This window comes from Amblyraja radiata, chromosome 17 (assembly GCF_010909765.2).
Source record: "Amblyraja radiata isolate CabotCenter1 chromosome 17, sAmbRad1.1.pri, whole genome shotgun sequence".
NCBI lineage: Eukaryota > Metazoa > Chordata > Chondrichthyes > Rajiformes > Rajidae > Amblyraja > Amblyraja radiata.
In genome coordinates this window covers 36985005-37001134 of record NC_045972.1, presented here as the reverse complement: position 1 = coordinate 37001134, position 16130 = coordinate 36985005, and the positions used below count along the sequence as shown (strand labels likewise).

At 45.8% G+C, this 16130-nt stretch overlaps 1 protein-coding gene across 1 annotated transcript in view; it reads right to left on the bottom strand.

Annotated features, from left to right (window-relative positions):
- The window catches only part of pla2g15 (phospholipase A2 group XV), a 35669-nt gene extending 20172 nt beyond the window's left edge, over positions 1-15497 (bottom strand). The window contains exons 1-2 of the mRNA XM_033036178.1: positions 15042-15497; positions 6563-6719 (exon numbers count right to left, since the gene is read on the bottom strand). Coding sequence (XP_032892069.1) covers positions 6563-6719; positions 15042-15180 — 296 coding nt within the window. The 5' untranslated portion in view covers positions 15181-15497. The remainder of the gene's footprint in view (positions 1-6562; positions 6720-15041) is intronic.
- Positions 15498-16130: the final 633 nt, after the last annotated feature.

The following is a 16130-nucleotide window of genomic DNA, read 5'->3' as shown; positions in this document are numbered from 1 at the left end:
CTCCTCTCTCCCCTCCGCCCTCTCCCCCCTTCCTTCCTTCATCACCCCCCCCTCTGTAAAGAAAGAGGGAGAGGGAGGGGGAGGGAGGTAGTGAGAGGTAGGGAGATGGAGATCTGAAGGGTAACTGGTTTTGACTCCAATCATCTCACAAAAGGCAGCCAACAGTGCTGAGGCAGAAGGGAGAACTCTCTCTCTCTCCCCCTTTATCCCTCTCTCCCCCTCTATCTCTGTCCCTTCTCTCTCCAATTCTCTCTCCCTCTCCCCTCTCCAATTTCCCATCTCTCTCCCCCTTCCTCTCTCTTCTCTCAAATTCTCTCTCTCTCTCCCTCTCTTCCCCCTCCCCACGTTTATATCTACAGTTCACTCCACGAGTGTGTGTGAGAGAGCCGAGCAGTGTTTCTCATGCTGACTGCTCCGTGAGCTGCTCGTATTGACAGTAATCGTGTCCAACTCTTAACTGAAAACGTGTGGTTTGCATCTGAAAACCCCCCTCTATCTCTCCACGGCTCCCCCCACACACACACGCAGACAGACAGACAGACAGAGAGAGAGACACACACACACAGTTCATGAAAATGTCCTTTCTAAAACAAGAGCTTATGTCACAGGCAATGGTGCTAATGGCAGAGATACTGCCAACATATTAGATATTTAGGCATTTAGGAGACATGTTAAAAATACTTAAAGATAAAATAACATTATTGGTACACTAATTTTTCTGAAGGAAAACACGAGGAATTTCGGTTGGCAGTGATGCAATGGTAGAGATGTTGCCTTACAGCGCCAGAGACCCCAGATCGATCCTGACTACGGGTGCTGTCTGTACGGAGTTTGTACATTCTCCCTGTGACCGTTGGCAGATCAATTTCCCTGATAAAGTTCTATCGTATCATTATCTATTTTACGCATTCAAGATCCTGCCAGCAGCAATATCTGTTGAACAACAGTCGTAATTTATATACAATTTCACATGATGTTATAACGACGGCTGACACTCCAAACCATAGCGTCAAAAGACCACATACAAGTAGGTCTTATAGGAGGTTGGCTTGATATGTGCTGCAATTTTTAAATACACATAGTATATCAAAGAATAATTAACTATTCACCACCTTGCTCGGAGTACATTCCATGCACCCATCACTCAAAGGTGAATAGTGCATGCAAAACTCTGGCACAGAAAACTCTTGTTAGAAACCCTCCGTTCTCCATCTTTCCAAAACACAAGGGCCTTCCATCTCAAGGAGAGTGAAGCTCTGCACTATCATCCTCTTGGCCCATCCTTATGCAAGCTCATGGGCTTGTACAATGGTTCTATCAGATCATCATGCCCTCTACAGCTTCAACAGAACAAGCCCATTCCTTCTCTCCAGAGATGCTGCCTGTCCCGCTGAGTTCCTCCAGCATTTTGTGTATAGGCACAAGTTATTATATTTCTTTGAAAGGACTTTTCCTTACATCCCTCACAAAATAATGCAATATCTCCAGCCTTGACTCATCTTTCACAATTTCCTCTGGTCTCGGTCACTGTTCCTCACAAGCTCATTTCTAGGAAATGTCTCCACAAAACTCAATTCCTGTTCATTTCCTTTCACTCCAACAACTTTCACCTTTGTAAACAGTACTTTAGTTTTAGTTTAATTTAGAGATACAGCGGGGAAACAGCCCACCGAGTCCACGCCGACCATCGATCCCCGCACACTAGCATTATACACATTCGGAACATTTATAAAAAACCCCCAAAGCCAATTAACCTACAAACCTTTGGAGTCCATCTTTGGAGTGTGGGAGGAAACCGGAGCTCCCGGAAAAAACCCACGCGGTCACAGGGAGAACGTACAAACTCCTGCACCTAAAGTCAGGATCGAACTTGGGTCTCTGGCACTATAAGGCGGCAAGTCTACCACTGTGCCACCATGCTACCCAAAACACTGTGACTACCTCCATGGAAAATAATCCCTAAACACAGTTTTGCAACCGATCCAAGGGCCCTCACTCAATAGACAATAGACAATAGGTGCAGGAGCAGGCCATTTGGCCCTTTGAGCCAGCACCGCTCATGGCTGATCATCCCCAATCAGTACCCCGTTCCTGCCTTCTCCCCAGACTCCGCTATTTTTAAGACACTTGTGACAGTTGAGAAATTCCCCGTGTCAATAATAAGCCTCTCATTTCTATAGCACTGGGTTTCGATGTTAAGACCCACTTCCCTTTGCAGAAGGTGCTTATCGCTGAAGCACAAGACCAGCCACATGACAATCAGGAGTTTTGCCAACACAGATCTCTGGGTCAATATGCAGTCTGTTTAATAACTTCACTGTGACTTCATTAAAAGAAAAGCCAGCAATAACGTGACCAGTTCAATCACTCGATCAACTGATAAGATCCTGCCTATCTATCATGATGTTAAACTAATCATGCATTCTGAGCTGCAGCAGCAGCAGCAGCAAGCCTCAGCGACTCCATTCAGGAAGGCAGCTGGCTGCTCCGTAAGATTCACTGAACACAACTCAGTCGTAAATAATGCAGAAGCAAGATATTAATTTTTATGACAGGGAGATATTAAAAGATGGAATGCAGTTCACATTCAGATCCTCTCCGCTATAGAACGTCCATTCTTCTGGTTTCTATGGAGATGGAATTTAACATATGCCAAATAATCAAGTATATATCCCTTTGATGTTTAAGGTCGTAAGTAATAAGAGCAGAATTAGGCCATTCGGCCCATCGTCTACTCCGCCAATCAATCATGGCTGATCTATCTCTCCCTCCTAACCCCATTCGCTTGCCTTCTCCCCATAACCCCTGTACTAATCAAGAATCTATCTATCTCTGCCTTAAAAAAATATCCATTCACTTGGCCTCCATAGCTTTCTATGGCAAATAATTCTACAGATTCACCAGCCTCTAACTAAAGAAATTCCTTCTCACCTTCCTAAAGGAACGTCCTTTAATTCTGAGGCTGACCTCTAGTCCTAGACTCTCCCACTAATGGAAACATCCTCTCCACAGTAAAGGAATAAACTGGCTTCACTCCAGGGAGAACAGAAAGCAGTGCATTAATATTCAGCAGCAAAGCACCAGCGAATGTTCACAAAGTAAAATAGTAAATTAAAATGCCTTCTAATCAATTAATATCGAGCTCTCTCCATACTTGATGAATTATGCTCCAGATGCATTCACACACTGACTGTATCTGGGCTTCAATTTAGTTTAGTTTAGAGATACAGCGCGGAAATAAGCCCCTTTGGCCCAACATGTCTGCGCGGACCAGCGATTCCCATACACTAGCACTATCCTACACACTAGGGACAATTTACAATTTTTACCGAAGCCAATTAACCTACAAACCTGTACGTCCTTGAGATGTGGGAGGAAACCGGAGCACCATGGGGAAAACCCAAGTGGTCACAGGGAGAATGTACAAATGCTTACCTCCAGATTCAGGGACAGTTTCTTCCCAGTTGTTATCAGGCAACTGAAACATCCTATGAACAATTAAAGAGCTGTCCTGAACTACTATCTTCCTCTTTGGAGACCCTCAGACTATCTTTGAACAGACTTTACTGGCTTTATCTTGCACTAAACTTTATTCGTGTTATTCCCTTTACATGTACAGGTGCACAACCTTTTATCCGAAATTCCGGAAACCGAAATGTTCCGAAAACCGGACATTTTTTCCAGGATGTCGTCTGCACACCAAAGCTTGCGTTTGGCGCCAAACTTGACCCGAAACAACCCACGGTCAACGCAGGTCTGTACTACTGTAGCGGCTGCCTCCTCCCCGGAGACCGGGGAGACACTTAAACATCTGTAAATCATTGCTTAAATGTTAGTCAGTTAATTTGGAGGGCTTTTATGTGAAGGGGGGGGGGGGGGGGGGTGAAGGGGGGAACTTTAATTCTTAGTCTCCTACCTGGTCGGAGAGGCGGGGAGCGGGGTCGCCGTGCAGTAAGCTCCGGAGCACTGTGGCCGCCGACTCCCAACATCGCGGAGCTGGGGCCGCGGGCGGCGCCGGTTGTAGCTCCGACCCCGGCGAACTCTACCCCTGGCTGCGCGGCTCTCCAAATCCAGCGCGGCCCGCGGCCGGACGCCCGCAGCCCCAGCTCCGCGATGTTGGGAGTCGGCAGCCACAGCGCTGGGATACCAGCGGGGAGCGGGCAATGCCTTACCGGGTCGCCGTGCAGTAAGCTCCGGAGCGCTGTGGCCGTCGACTCCCAACATCGCGGAGCTGGGGTTGCGGGCGTCCGGCCGCGGGCCGCGCTGGATTTGGAGCGCCGCGCAGCCAGGGGTAGAGTTGCCGGGGTCGGAGCTCCAAACCGGCGCCGCCCGCGGCCGGACGCCCGCAGCCCCAGCTCCGCGATGTTGGGAGTCGGCGGCCACAGCGCTCCAGAGCTTACTGCACGGCGACCCGGTAAGGCATTGCCTGCTCCCCGCCTCTCCGACCAGGTAGGGGACTAAGAATTAAAGTTTCCCCCTTCTCCCCCCCCACCACATAAAATCCCTCCAAACTAACTGACTAACATTTAAGCAATGATTTACAATGATTCCCCGGTCTCCGGGGAGGAGGCAGCCGCTCCAGACTTTAAGCCGCCCGCGCTACCTACCTAATCTACGCTAAAAATCTTCCATTACGAAATCCGAAAAATTCCGAAATCCGAGAAGTGTCTGGTCCCAAGGCTTTCGGATAAAAGGTTGTGCACCTGTATCTGTACATTATGGATGGCTCGATTGTAATCATGTATTGTCTTTCCACTGAGGTTAGCACGCAACAAAGGCTTTTCACTGTACCACGGTGCACGTGACAATAAACTAAACTCAATCTCAACACCGTAGACAGGGCCCGTGGTCAGGATTGAACCTGGGTTTCGGGCGCTGTAAAGCAGCAACTCTACCACTGCGCCACTATGCTGGGCCTAGTTCTGGGTGTCTAGATAGCAGTCTATGGTGTAACTGTCCGAATCAGCGCAATCACAATCTCTCCTGCTCATTACTGACAACAGCAGAGGTCTAACATAGTCCACAGAGTTAGTTATAAAGACCTCGTGGTCAACGGGCTGCTTTCCATGGAGCTTAATGACACAGTTGGCTGAGCAAGTAGGCCAGGCTGCAAGGTCACACTGGCACAGATTGATGGATCATTGATGTGGGATCTTGGTTGTCCCTCACCTTCCCACCCCACCCACCTCTGCAGCAAGCTAGTCTGTTGCATCAAACTATTACACTGGAATACAAGGTATAGCAGGCCAGCCAGCAGTCAGACACGGCAAAATCCCCTGCCTGCCCAGTCAATCTTACAAAGCCTTTCTCACACACAGCTGAACATTGGGCTCAAATTGACACGACCATGACTTGCAAGTATATCACCATTCCTTCATTATTTCTGGTGCCACAGTGCCACAGGACTAACTTCACCGGAAGGACTGTAACAGTTTAAGACAGTAGCTCCGCATCATCTTCTCTAGGGGAATTAGAGAGGGCTAGAAACAAAGACGAGCAGACGCTGGTTAATACACAATAGGCCACAAAGTGCTGGAGTAACTCAGCAGGCCAGGCAACGTTCTGGAGAACAATGATAGGTGACCTGTCTGAAAAAGGTTCGCAACCCAAAACATCAGCTATCCATATTCTCCAGAGATGCTGCCTGACCCACTGAGTTGCTCCTGTACTTTGTGTCCAATTAGGGAAGGGGGGGGGGGGGGGGTCCATGTACCAAACAGTCAAAATAAAACATTTTAGTTTCCATTCTGTGCTTCTCCTGAGGTCATGAAGAAAAGTATTATTTAAATGCATTTGTATTCTTGTAAACAGCTGCACTGGGGCAGGTCCCACAGTACTTCTTCAGCCTAACCCAAGGCCAACTAGATAAGATAGATAAATCAGCTGCACTTTAGGAAAATAAACAGAATCAAGAAAGAAACAGATTCAAATCTGATTTGGCAGTTACAAATCTAGCAGTTAAAGAGCACAGCAATAAAACATGCTGGTAATTGACAGATTAAATGATTGATTGAATTGATTGAAAGATACATCAATGGAAATATGCCCTTTGGCCCAGCGAGTCCACGCTGACCACTGATCATCCATTTGTACTAGTCCACGTTATCCCACTTTTGCATCCAGTCCCTATACACTAGGGGCAATCTTTATAGAGGCCAATTAACTTACAAACCCACACACCTTTGGAATGTGGGGGGGGAACTGCAGCATCCGGAGGAAACCCACGCAGTCATGGGGTAACCGTCCAAACTCCACACAGACAGCACCCGAAGTCAGGATCAAAGCAACAGCTCTACCGTGAATGGATAGGCCTTGCCTTGTCCTTATTGCGTTGGTTTAGATAACGACCAATGCAAGGCTCCAGTATGGGCTGAATGATTCGAGCTCATCGTGAGCGACGCTGAACTAATGTGAATCCAGATCAGTTTTCCAGTCTCTGCCCTTCTGCCCAGGAAGGTTGAAATTCCGCCAGGCCATCCTTGTAAATCAGACAGTGATCAACTAATACTGCAGATGCTGTGAACCGCGGTTTGTACGAGGCCAAGTACCGTTCACCCCTTACCTCATGTTGTCAATCCAACAGTCAATGACGAGAGGCAGAAGCAGCTCGAGATTCAGCCAGAGGGTGAAGTAATCCTCGGTTTTCTTGGTGCACACATAGTGCACCACGGAAGGTTTGTTCAGCTTAGCCTCCAGCTGGTTCCCCAGGTCACCTGGAACTGCGCAATTCCAAGACAAGGTTACAACCAGGAATCAAATCACTTGAATAGCATTAGATCACTCTGCCCAAAAACACAAAGACATCAATGCTTGTTGTCGAGCCACACAACTTAACCTCGGCATGTGCCAACATACACGTGGTTGACTGGTGTTGGAGTTCATCAATACATATTTTACAATATTTAATTTAACATGGCTTCATCCAAACTTAACATCATACTCGATGGCAGGTAAATATGATGAGCATTATAAATCACAGTTCTGTGCATTAGGGGAAAGGGAGTTTGGTTACATGCCTTTGTCTTCCCTTTCTATGAGGTGTTGGGATTTTGCTTTGTTGAGACTGACTTTTTTTACAGTAAGAACATGTGGGGGCAGCAAGGTGGCGCAACGGTAGAGTTGATACATTACTGTGTCAGGGACCTGGGTTTGATCCTGACTGTGTGCTGTCTGTGTGGAGTTTGTACGTTATCCCTAAACGAAACAAATCTAAAGATGAAGATGATCATTATTAAATTATCTGTCCCAGTGACGTTGAAGGAACTGGTTTTTCCTTCAACACAGAGACGTGGCATCTTCCCACGAGAGCCGACAGGCCCTCAGTTTATTGCTTCATACGATACGTGGCACCTTCAACAGCACAGCACAGTCAGGCTAGAATATGTTTGCGGAACCCGATTTGAACAACTGAGGAAGTGCTGGTCGTTGTAACTAAATACTGGATCTCAGCTGGCTGTTCATGCAGACAAGCATATAGTTGGCATGTTACAGGATAGTAGCTCTGACATATTATTGGCAGGATGCAATCACAAAACAACCATAAAAGGCCACTTCTCCTCACGCTTTACAGAGTGACAACATAACATTCCCATCGTAAATAATCATTATTGACGAACATCTGATTGTCAGAATGGAGTCAATAGTCCAAGGTTGTATTCTCTTTTGCTCCTAAATGGAACATAACAGCCAAATTAACACAGACAACTTAACATAATGATTTAAAGCATGCAAGATTTATATGACTCATTCCTGTTTATAATTTATATTTTGATGAGTGGCTGTATAAAGCTTTTGGTACTTGACCCACCCAAATCCAACCTTATGCAATTTTGATGGATTTTAAATGGGAAAAAAATTTGAAATATTGGCAAATAAACAGACTTGGTCTGTCAAAATCAAAAAAAAAACATTCTGCCTAATTAAAGTCCTGCAGCCCATCTTTCTATAATCTTCAAAGGTTCAACGTTTGAGCAATTCCTTCTGAATTCTTTAAAGCACAGTCTCCAGGGATTTTTCCGCTTGGTCATCCAAGAATGGAACAACAAAGCAACGGAGAAATTAGAGCTTCTCCAACTGGCCAACACAACAAAAGCAGACAAGTCTGGGACTGCTCTGCAGGCCAAGTTGCATCTATGGAGTATGGACCTTAATGTTTTAGCTTGGTGACCTTCACCAGAACTATTCTGATCAATGGCTGGAAATGTTAAAAATGACAAACGCAGAACACCTCTTTGGAGCAGAGGTGGTTGAGAAGATATTTGGAAGAGATGCATGAGATTGTGACTGGTTTAGAGGGGGTAAAGGTGGACCAAAATTAAAAACAGGTGAATGGTAGTTCGCCCATGGAAGTGCCAGGACTTGCCCAACAAGTTCTCACCCCAATGGCATTAATGAAAAAACTTGTTCTGCAAAATTCTTCTGCCGTGCCTCCTAACTGAGTGAATCACTTGCTGGAGGCAGTTTTGGGATGTCCTGAAGCTGTAAAAACATGCCAAGATAAATAGTACATTATTTTTCAAAAACTGGTTGGCTTCCACTGCCTTCTTGAATGGGAGGGTTAATGAAGTAGGCCTTGATCTCTTAGCTTCAGGAAGGTCTCAACCCCGAGATAGGCCATTGACAATGGTGCCGGTGTCAAGAGTGTTTTATTGTCATATGTCCCAGATAGAACAATGAAATTCTTATTTGCTGCAGCACAACAGAATATGTAATCATAATCAATAATAACACTCAGAAAAAACAAACAATAACAGTGCAATAATAATAATAATAATACTACTCTATTGTAGTTCATAGCTTATGAGGATGTAGTGTTTAATAGCCTGATGACTGTTCATAATAAACTTTTAAAGGGCGACAGATTTTACAGTAAAAAAGTAGAGAGAAATATTGTAACTAGGACACATTCCGGTCACCACGTTAATGGAGTTAAAACCATTCCAAAGTCCACAAGCGTATGCCTGGAGTGACTTTAATCCAAATTCTCCATCATATGATTTTCTTTTGGAGCATGCAATCATGAGAAGTATGATCCCTTTGGCATCTTGTAGCAGCCAGTCACAAGACTACAGTTCTTGGCTCTGATCCCTGACACACCCTTATACTGTTGTACATAAGGCTAAACAGAAACCATGCTTATAATCACATGCTATACATAAATGGACATGGTGTTCGGCACGGACTAGAGGGGTCGAGATGGCCTGTTTCCGTGCTGTAATTGTTATATTATATTATATGACATTGAAACAGGATTCCTTCCTTGTTTCAGTATTTGGTGTGTGCCGCTGATTAATCACTTAAGAAACATGGGAGGGGGAGGGGAGATAAAGTCATCCCGTTCTTCCACATTCAATATTCTGACCCAACATTGAATTCCATGTGTAGGAAGGAGTTGCAGATGCTGGTTTAAACCGCAGGCACAAAAAGCTGAATTAATTCAGCGGGACAGGCAGCATCTCTGGAAAGAAGGAATGGGTGATGTTTCGGTTTGTGACTCTTCTTCAGACTGTTAGACCCAGCCTGAAGAAGGGTTGCGACCCGAAACTTCACCTATTCTTTCTCTCCAGAGATGCTGCCTGTCCCGCTGAGTGACTTCAGCTTTTGATGTCTACTTTTATTAATTTTCCTTTATTCATTAATAATGCATTCATTATTAATCACAAGTTACACATGGTTCTATCACCAATTGAAATTCTGTTAGCCTAGATCAATATCCCGCGTTCACACCGGTGTCCTCTGCTCTACAAATAGTGGCCGTTGAATTTGTCCTCTGCTGTTCTTGAGGACAAATTTGCTCAATAACAACACACTCAATTCCGTGTCAAATGGTTTGGAGGGTTCAAATCTTATTCCAGAGATAGTGAAGGAGTATGTACTGTAAATCTCATTAAAGCAAGCCCCCATTTCCTCTCAGGTACATGTACAAGTCATAGCATCTTACAGTGTGGTAACAGGCCCTTCGGCCCAACTTGCCCACACCGGCCAACATGTCAACGTGTCTGCATTTGTGGCCCATATCCCTCTAAACCTATCCTATCCATGCACCTGTCTAAATGTTTCTTAAACGTTGGGATAGTACCTGCCTCGACCACCTCCTCCGGCAGCTCATTCCATATACCTACCACCCTTTGCGTGAAAAAGTTACCCCTCAGGTTCCTATTAATTCGTTCCCTCTCACCTTAAATCTATGTCCTCTGGTTCTCGATTCCCCTATTCTGGGCAAGAGACTCCATGTCTACCCGATCTATTCCTCTCATGATTTTGTACACCTCAATAAGATTACCTCAACAATGATTTTGGAAAGGTTTGAAAATGCCATCCAGCCCAACAAATCTCTCGCTCGCTGGAACAACAGCAGCTTCTTGCTGTGACATCAATCCCTTGCTCCAACTATTTAGCTGTCTGGCTCGCATCACTGACTTCCACCCATACATTGTCTCACTACTCCATTTAATTCAGTGAATTAATTGGCTTTGCACAATTTACAGTACATTCAAACTCCACACTTTCTCATCAAAACTTAACTCGGTATTAAGTTGCCAACAATTTAATGCGAACTTGCAATCTCACCCAGCACGGGGTATAAAATCTCTGCAATGAAATAATTGGCATGACCTACACAGTGAGAGGAAGTTGGGACAGTGCTAATTAAGATGGGCACGATGTTAAGCCATTAAGGCCATCTTTATTTTCTTCAAATTCATTAAGCTTCAGGTTTTCATTTTAGAGATGTCTTCCTTCATTCAAGTGTAGCAATGGTACAGGAGCTTTACCTGCCATTAAAAGCAGGACTACTTAATAATGGATGGGATTTATATAGCGCCTTTCTAATACTCAAGGCGCTTTACATCGCATTATTCATTCACTCCTCAGTCACACTCGGTGGTGGTAAGCTACTTCTGTAGCCACAGCTGCCCTGGGGCAGACTGACGGAAGCGTGGCTGCCATTCTGCGCCTACGGCCCCTCCGACCACCACCAATCACACATCACACATTCACACACAGGCAAAGGTGGGTGAAGTGTCTTGCCCAAGGACACAACGACAGTATGCACTCCAAGCGGGATTCGAACCAGGCCACCTTCCGGTCGCCAGCCGAACACTTAGCCCATTGTGCCATCTGTCGTCCCATAAGGACATAGGGGCCATCCAGCCTTTCAAGTCTGCTCCACCATTCATTGACATCCTACTGTTTTTCTGACTCTATTTTACAGCATTATCCCTGTAACCTTTGATTTCCTAAATCTTCAGATCTTATCGATCGGTGTTTTGAATGGACATAATAACTGAGCCTCCACAACCCTCCAAGGTAGAAAAGTCCAAATCAAAATATTTCTCCTCATCTGAATTCCACATTGCCTAACCCTTATTCCAAAACTGTGATCCCTGGTCCTCGACTCTTTGGCCAGGAGGAACCTCTGGCCCCTCAAGCACTTTTAAGAATTCTCCAAGTTTGATGAGATTTTAGTTTATAGTTTAGAGATACAGTGCAAAAACAGGCCATGCGGCCCACAGAGACTGTGCTGACCAACAACACACTAGCATTATCTTACACACTACAGACAATTTACAATATTTACTGAAGCCAATTAACCTATAAACCTGCACAACTTTGGAGCGTGGGAGGAAAATGTACAAACTCTGTACAGACAATACCCATAGTCAGGATCGAACCGGAGTCTCTGGCGCTGTAAGGCAGGAATCCTACCGCTCGCCACCATGTCGCCATGATCTCCACTCATCTTTCTAATCGGTGGAGAGTACTGTCCTGGTCTACGTACTCTCTCCCCATACAGTAAACCCATCCTTGGACCCAGTCTAGTCAACTCGCTGCCTGCCCGCTGTGGCAATGACATCCTTTTCTGAATGATGGTGGCACCGGATGGTTGATGTGGTGCAGAACAAATATTTAATTCCCTCACGGCACGTTTAGGAAAGGACAGGTTGAGAGGAATATGAGGGCACACACTGGCTGGTGGGGTTAGTGTCGGTGGGACATGTTAGTCCTTGTGGGCAGTTGTGCCGAAGGGCCTGTTTCCACACTGTATGACAATGACAACTGAAAATTTTAATTTGCGAAGGAAAACAGAAAACACCAGTTAACAAATAAAAAAAAACAGGAAATGCAGCCTTCCCCACTACTTGTGACACCAATGAATATAGCAAACCCACAGACAAACTAACAACACATGACTCACACCGTGATCATAAATTTCACACAGCAAGATATGTTCCCATACTTGAAAGAATTTAAACATCTCCTCTAGATAGATCAGTCATAATTACTAAGTTATTATTCCACCTTAAAGCTGGGTGGATTAGTGTCAACTATCCTTGCTCTCCTGAGATACTTCCTGACCTACTGAGTCCAGCACTTTGTGTCTTTTTGTTCTCCACAACAAAACTGCTCCACGTTTATAATTTTTCACAAATTTCTATTCATGTTTAAACGATGTCTTGCCCATTTTACACCATTTCCAATGGTCAAAATTACCCCACCAGCTTCTATCTCAAGAGATAAAGCAACTCATGGCCTTGCCAAGCTCACAGTAACTATTTGGTACTTATCCGTTAGATTATGCAGCAAAAATATAATCTGAAGTTGTGAAAAAGTATTTGTGGATTCCTTAGTAGCAGAGTCAGGGTCAATGGTAATGGAGATAGCTGAGGCCTAATTGTAGAAGACATGATAAATATACCAGCAAGAGCTTGGACCAAGGGCCAAATGAAAATGGGGTTTCAAAGATTATTTATAGTACAGGTCCATCTCCGATTTTCCAGCATTCTTGGTTCTAGAGTCTTTCTCGATTATCTGTTTTGCCAGAGCATTAGAGGTCATAGCCTCCAAGAGCCCAACGATACCGGAACAGTTATGCGAGGCTTCTGGATAGGCACATGGATGTGCGGGAAATGGAGGGACATGGATCATGTGCCTGGAGGAGATTAACTTGGAATCATGTTCGGCATAGACATTGTGGCCCATGGGGCCTATTCCTGTGCAGTACTGATTTGCATTCTATAAGAAATAGTAGAATTGGGCAGTTTGGTTGGCCCTTTGTCTGCTCCACTATCCCATAGTACTTTTTTATCTTTGCTCCACTTTCCTGCATCAACCCAAGGTCCCCGATGGCCTTGCTATCTAAACAGAATCTATCATTCTATGCCTCGAATACACCCAGCAAATAAGCCCCCACAGCCTTCTTGCACAGCGAAGAAGTTTCTTCATATGTCTGTCCTGAACCACAAACTCCTTGTTTTGGATCTGTGACTCCTAGTTCCAACACCCTGCCTGGGCAAATATTATCCCTGGTCTCTCCGTCAACACTTTCAACGTGACTCCCTCTTGTCCTTCCGAACTCAAAAGGACACAGGCCTGATTTGCACACTGTCTCCACTGATGACAAACATCCAAGGAATCAACCACACCAGTGAAAAAGGGTCCCGACCCAAAACGTCACCTGACCCGCTGAATTACTCAGGAGCTTTGGGCTTTACTCAAGACTCCAGCATCCGCAGTTCCCTAAAGGACACAGAGTGCTGGAGTAACTCAGCAGGTCAGGCAGCATCTCTGAAGCACATGGATAGGCGACGTTTCAGGATGAGACCCTTCTTCCGATCCTGCAATATGAAGTGTCTCTCAACCACATCACTGTGGGTCTGGAGCCACAAAAGCTCTGCCTGGGCAAGCGCACAAAATCTCTATCCTCTTGATAGTAGTGAATCAGGTGATGGATTTTTATAACAGTCCCGTTGCAACTCAATCCTATGGCATTATTTCAAAGATATCTGTACCATACATTATCTCCTGATGTCACACTGAAGCTTACACATCCATGACTGCATATACTGGGTGTGTGTAAAATGACTACTCCGTTTGCCTGTGTTAGCATGCAAAGAAAAGACAAGTTGGGGCATCCCCGGATCTAAGCAGCTTGTCATGGGATCAGGAAACCACAGGACTGCTGCAAAGGAGCCACTTAGTTCCAGTCCAGACTTTGGCACTAGGCTCTCAGTTGTGCGATCAATAGCAGGTGTGCATTGCAAGCCCATACCATCGGGATAAGAAGAACGAGAAGTTCTCAATGGAAAATCATTTCTGACAGAAATGTTGCAGATTTGGTACAAATTATATTCCACTACCAGCTCATAATATTCTGGAATGTACTGAATGGGGGGGGGGGGGGGTCTGGAATATACTGAATGGGGGGGCGGATAAAACAGACACATGAATGGCATTTGTAAATATATGTAAGGGAAACAAGTGAATGAGTGAACACAAACTTGAAGACACTCAGTGGCCCAACACTCCCTTGGGTCCACAAACCTGTACCCCAAGATGAAAACCTCAGGCTGACGACATCCAAACCAGCCTCAGCAGTGTCTGGGCAGAGTTCGTGTGCCTTCCACCGAGGGCAAAGTGTTGGAACAACGTTGTTGAGACACATTTGGCACAGCAGAAACATTAACACGATCAGATCAAAGTAAGTGTGACTAAGTCTGGAGCGTTCAGGCGCAGAACTTTTTCACACAACGCCTGGTGGGTGTCTAGAACCAGCCGCCGGAGGAGGTAGTTGAGGCAGGGACTATCGCAACGTTTAAGAAACATTGAGACGGGTACATGGATAGAGACAGGTTTAGGGTGATATGGGCCACATCGCAGGCAGGTGGGATTAGTGTAGATGGGACATGTTGCCCGGTATGGGCAAGTTAGAGTTAGAGAGTTAGAGTTTCCTTTATTGTCATTCAAAACAATAGTTTGAACGAAATTGCCTACCTTGCATCACCGGGCAACATGTCCCAACTACACTAGTTGGGCCCAAGGGCTGTATCACTCTCTATCACTCGATGACACAGATTGTGTCTCCAAAGTGTTCAAGTGAGGAGACCTGCTAGTGGTTTACTTTCAAACTCATTTAAAGAAAAAAGACAAAAATCCTTTCAAAACCCCGACCACCATTGAACGAAATGAGCAGATGACGGGCGACGCGTTAAAAGCGGGTCTGTACATGTTGAATAAATGACAACATAATGCCCCCAACTCACCCAGTACAACGGGCGGTCTGGTTTCATTCAAGTTGCGCCTTGAGGATAACTTGTCGCTGTTGCCGGGGTAGGAGAAGGCGGCGGCGGGACAGGCGGCTGCCGCCAGGAGGGAGAGGAGGAGGCAGAGGTTGGAGATCATTGCCCGGCTCTCCGTCTCCGTCTCCGGGCCCGGGGAGTGAGAGGGAGCTGGTTCTGGAGAGAGGGAGGGAGGGAGGGAGGTAGCTAGTACAACTGCTGGGCCCGGGCCGATGTGAAGTGGCGGCGGCGGCGGCGGATACAATGTAGCCACTCGCTACAGTCAGTGTATCAAGTGGTGGCGGCGCTGCCAGCCCAGGTCACGCGGGCCAGCACCTCCCGCCCAGCCTCAGCCCGACCATCACAAGCTAAGAGCAAAGGCCGCCGCCGCACAGCAAGGCGCAACTAAGCACGTCGCCACCTCCCTCCCTGTCAAGGCAGGAGCACTGTGTGACGCTGCCCCCGGCCTGCTGCTGCCGGTATGACTGCTCAGCAAAAAACAACAACGAGCCTCAAGACTGACAACAATAGAGAATTCCTCCAGATATGCAGCATCCCTACAAGACTATATCCTAGAAATGAAACCTCTCCAGAGGATATAGTCTTGTAGGGATGCTGCATATCTGGAGGAATTCTCTATAATTCTGATGTAAAAATGAAGAATAACCAGGGATGGCTAAACTAAGTGTACGTGTAATGGCAATTTCTAACTTTCCCATTGTCTTCTTTTCCGTTGCCGTTACTACACAGGTAAGTAGGAGTCATCTTACGCAGACCAAAAAAGAACAGATCTTCCTGTCATTATTTCCAGTTTAATTGGTTCTTTATTGAAGTAGTTGTACAAACAAGGAGACTGCTACACGGGTGGTTTTAAACTGAATAAGGGGGGTGGGGTGTCGAATGGGCTAGTGGAGGATGGAGTTAAAGGGAAAGGGTTTCTTAAATGTGTGAGCGTAGAGACAGAGGGGTGTAAAATAAGGGTAGAAGCAATAGGTAGCAAGGTGAAAAGTAAAAGTGGCAGGCCGGAAAATCCAGGGCAAAAATCAAAAAGGGCCACTTTTCAACAAAATTGTA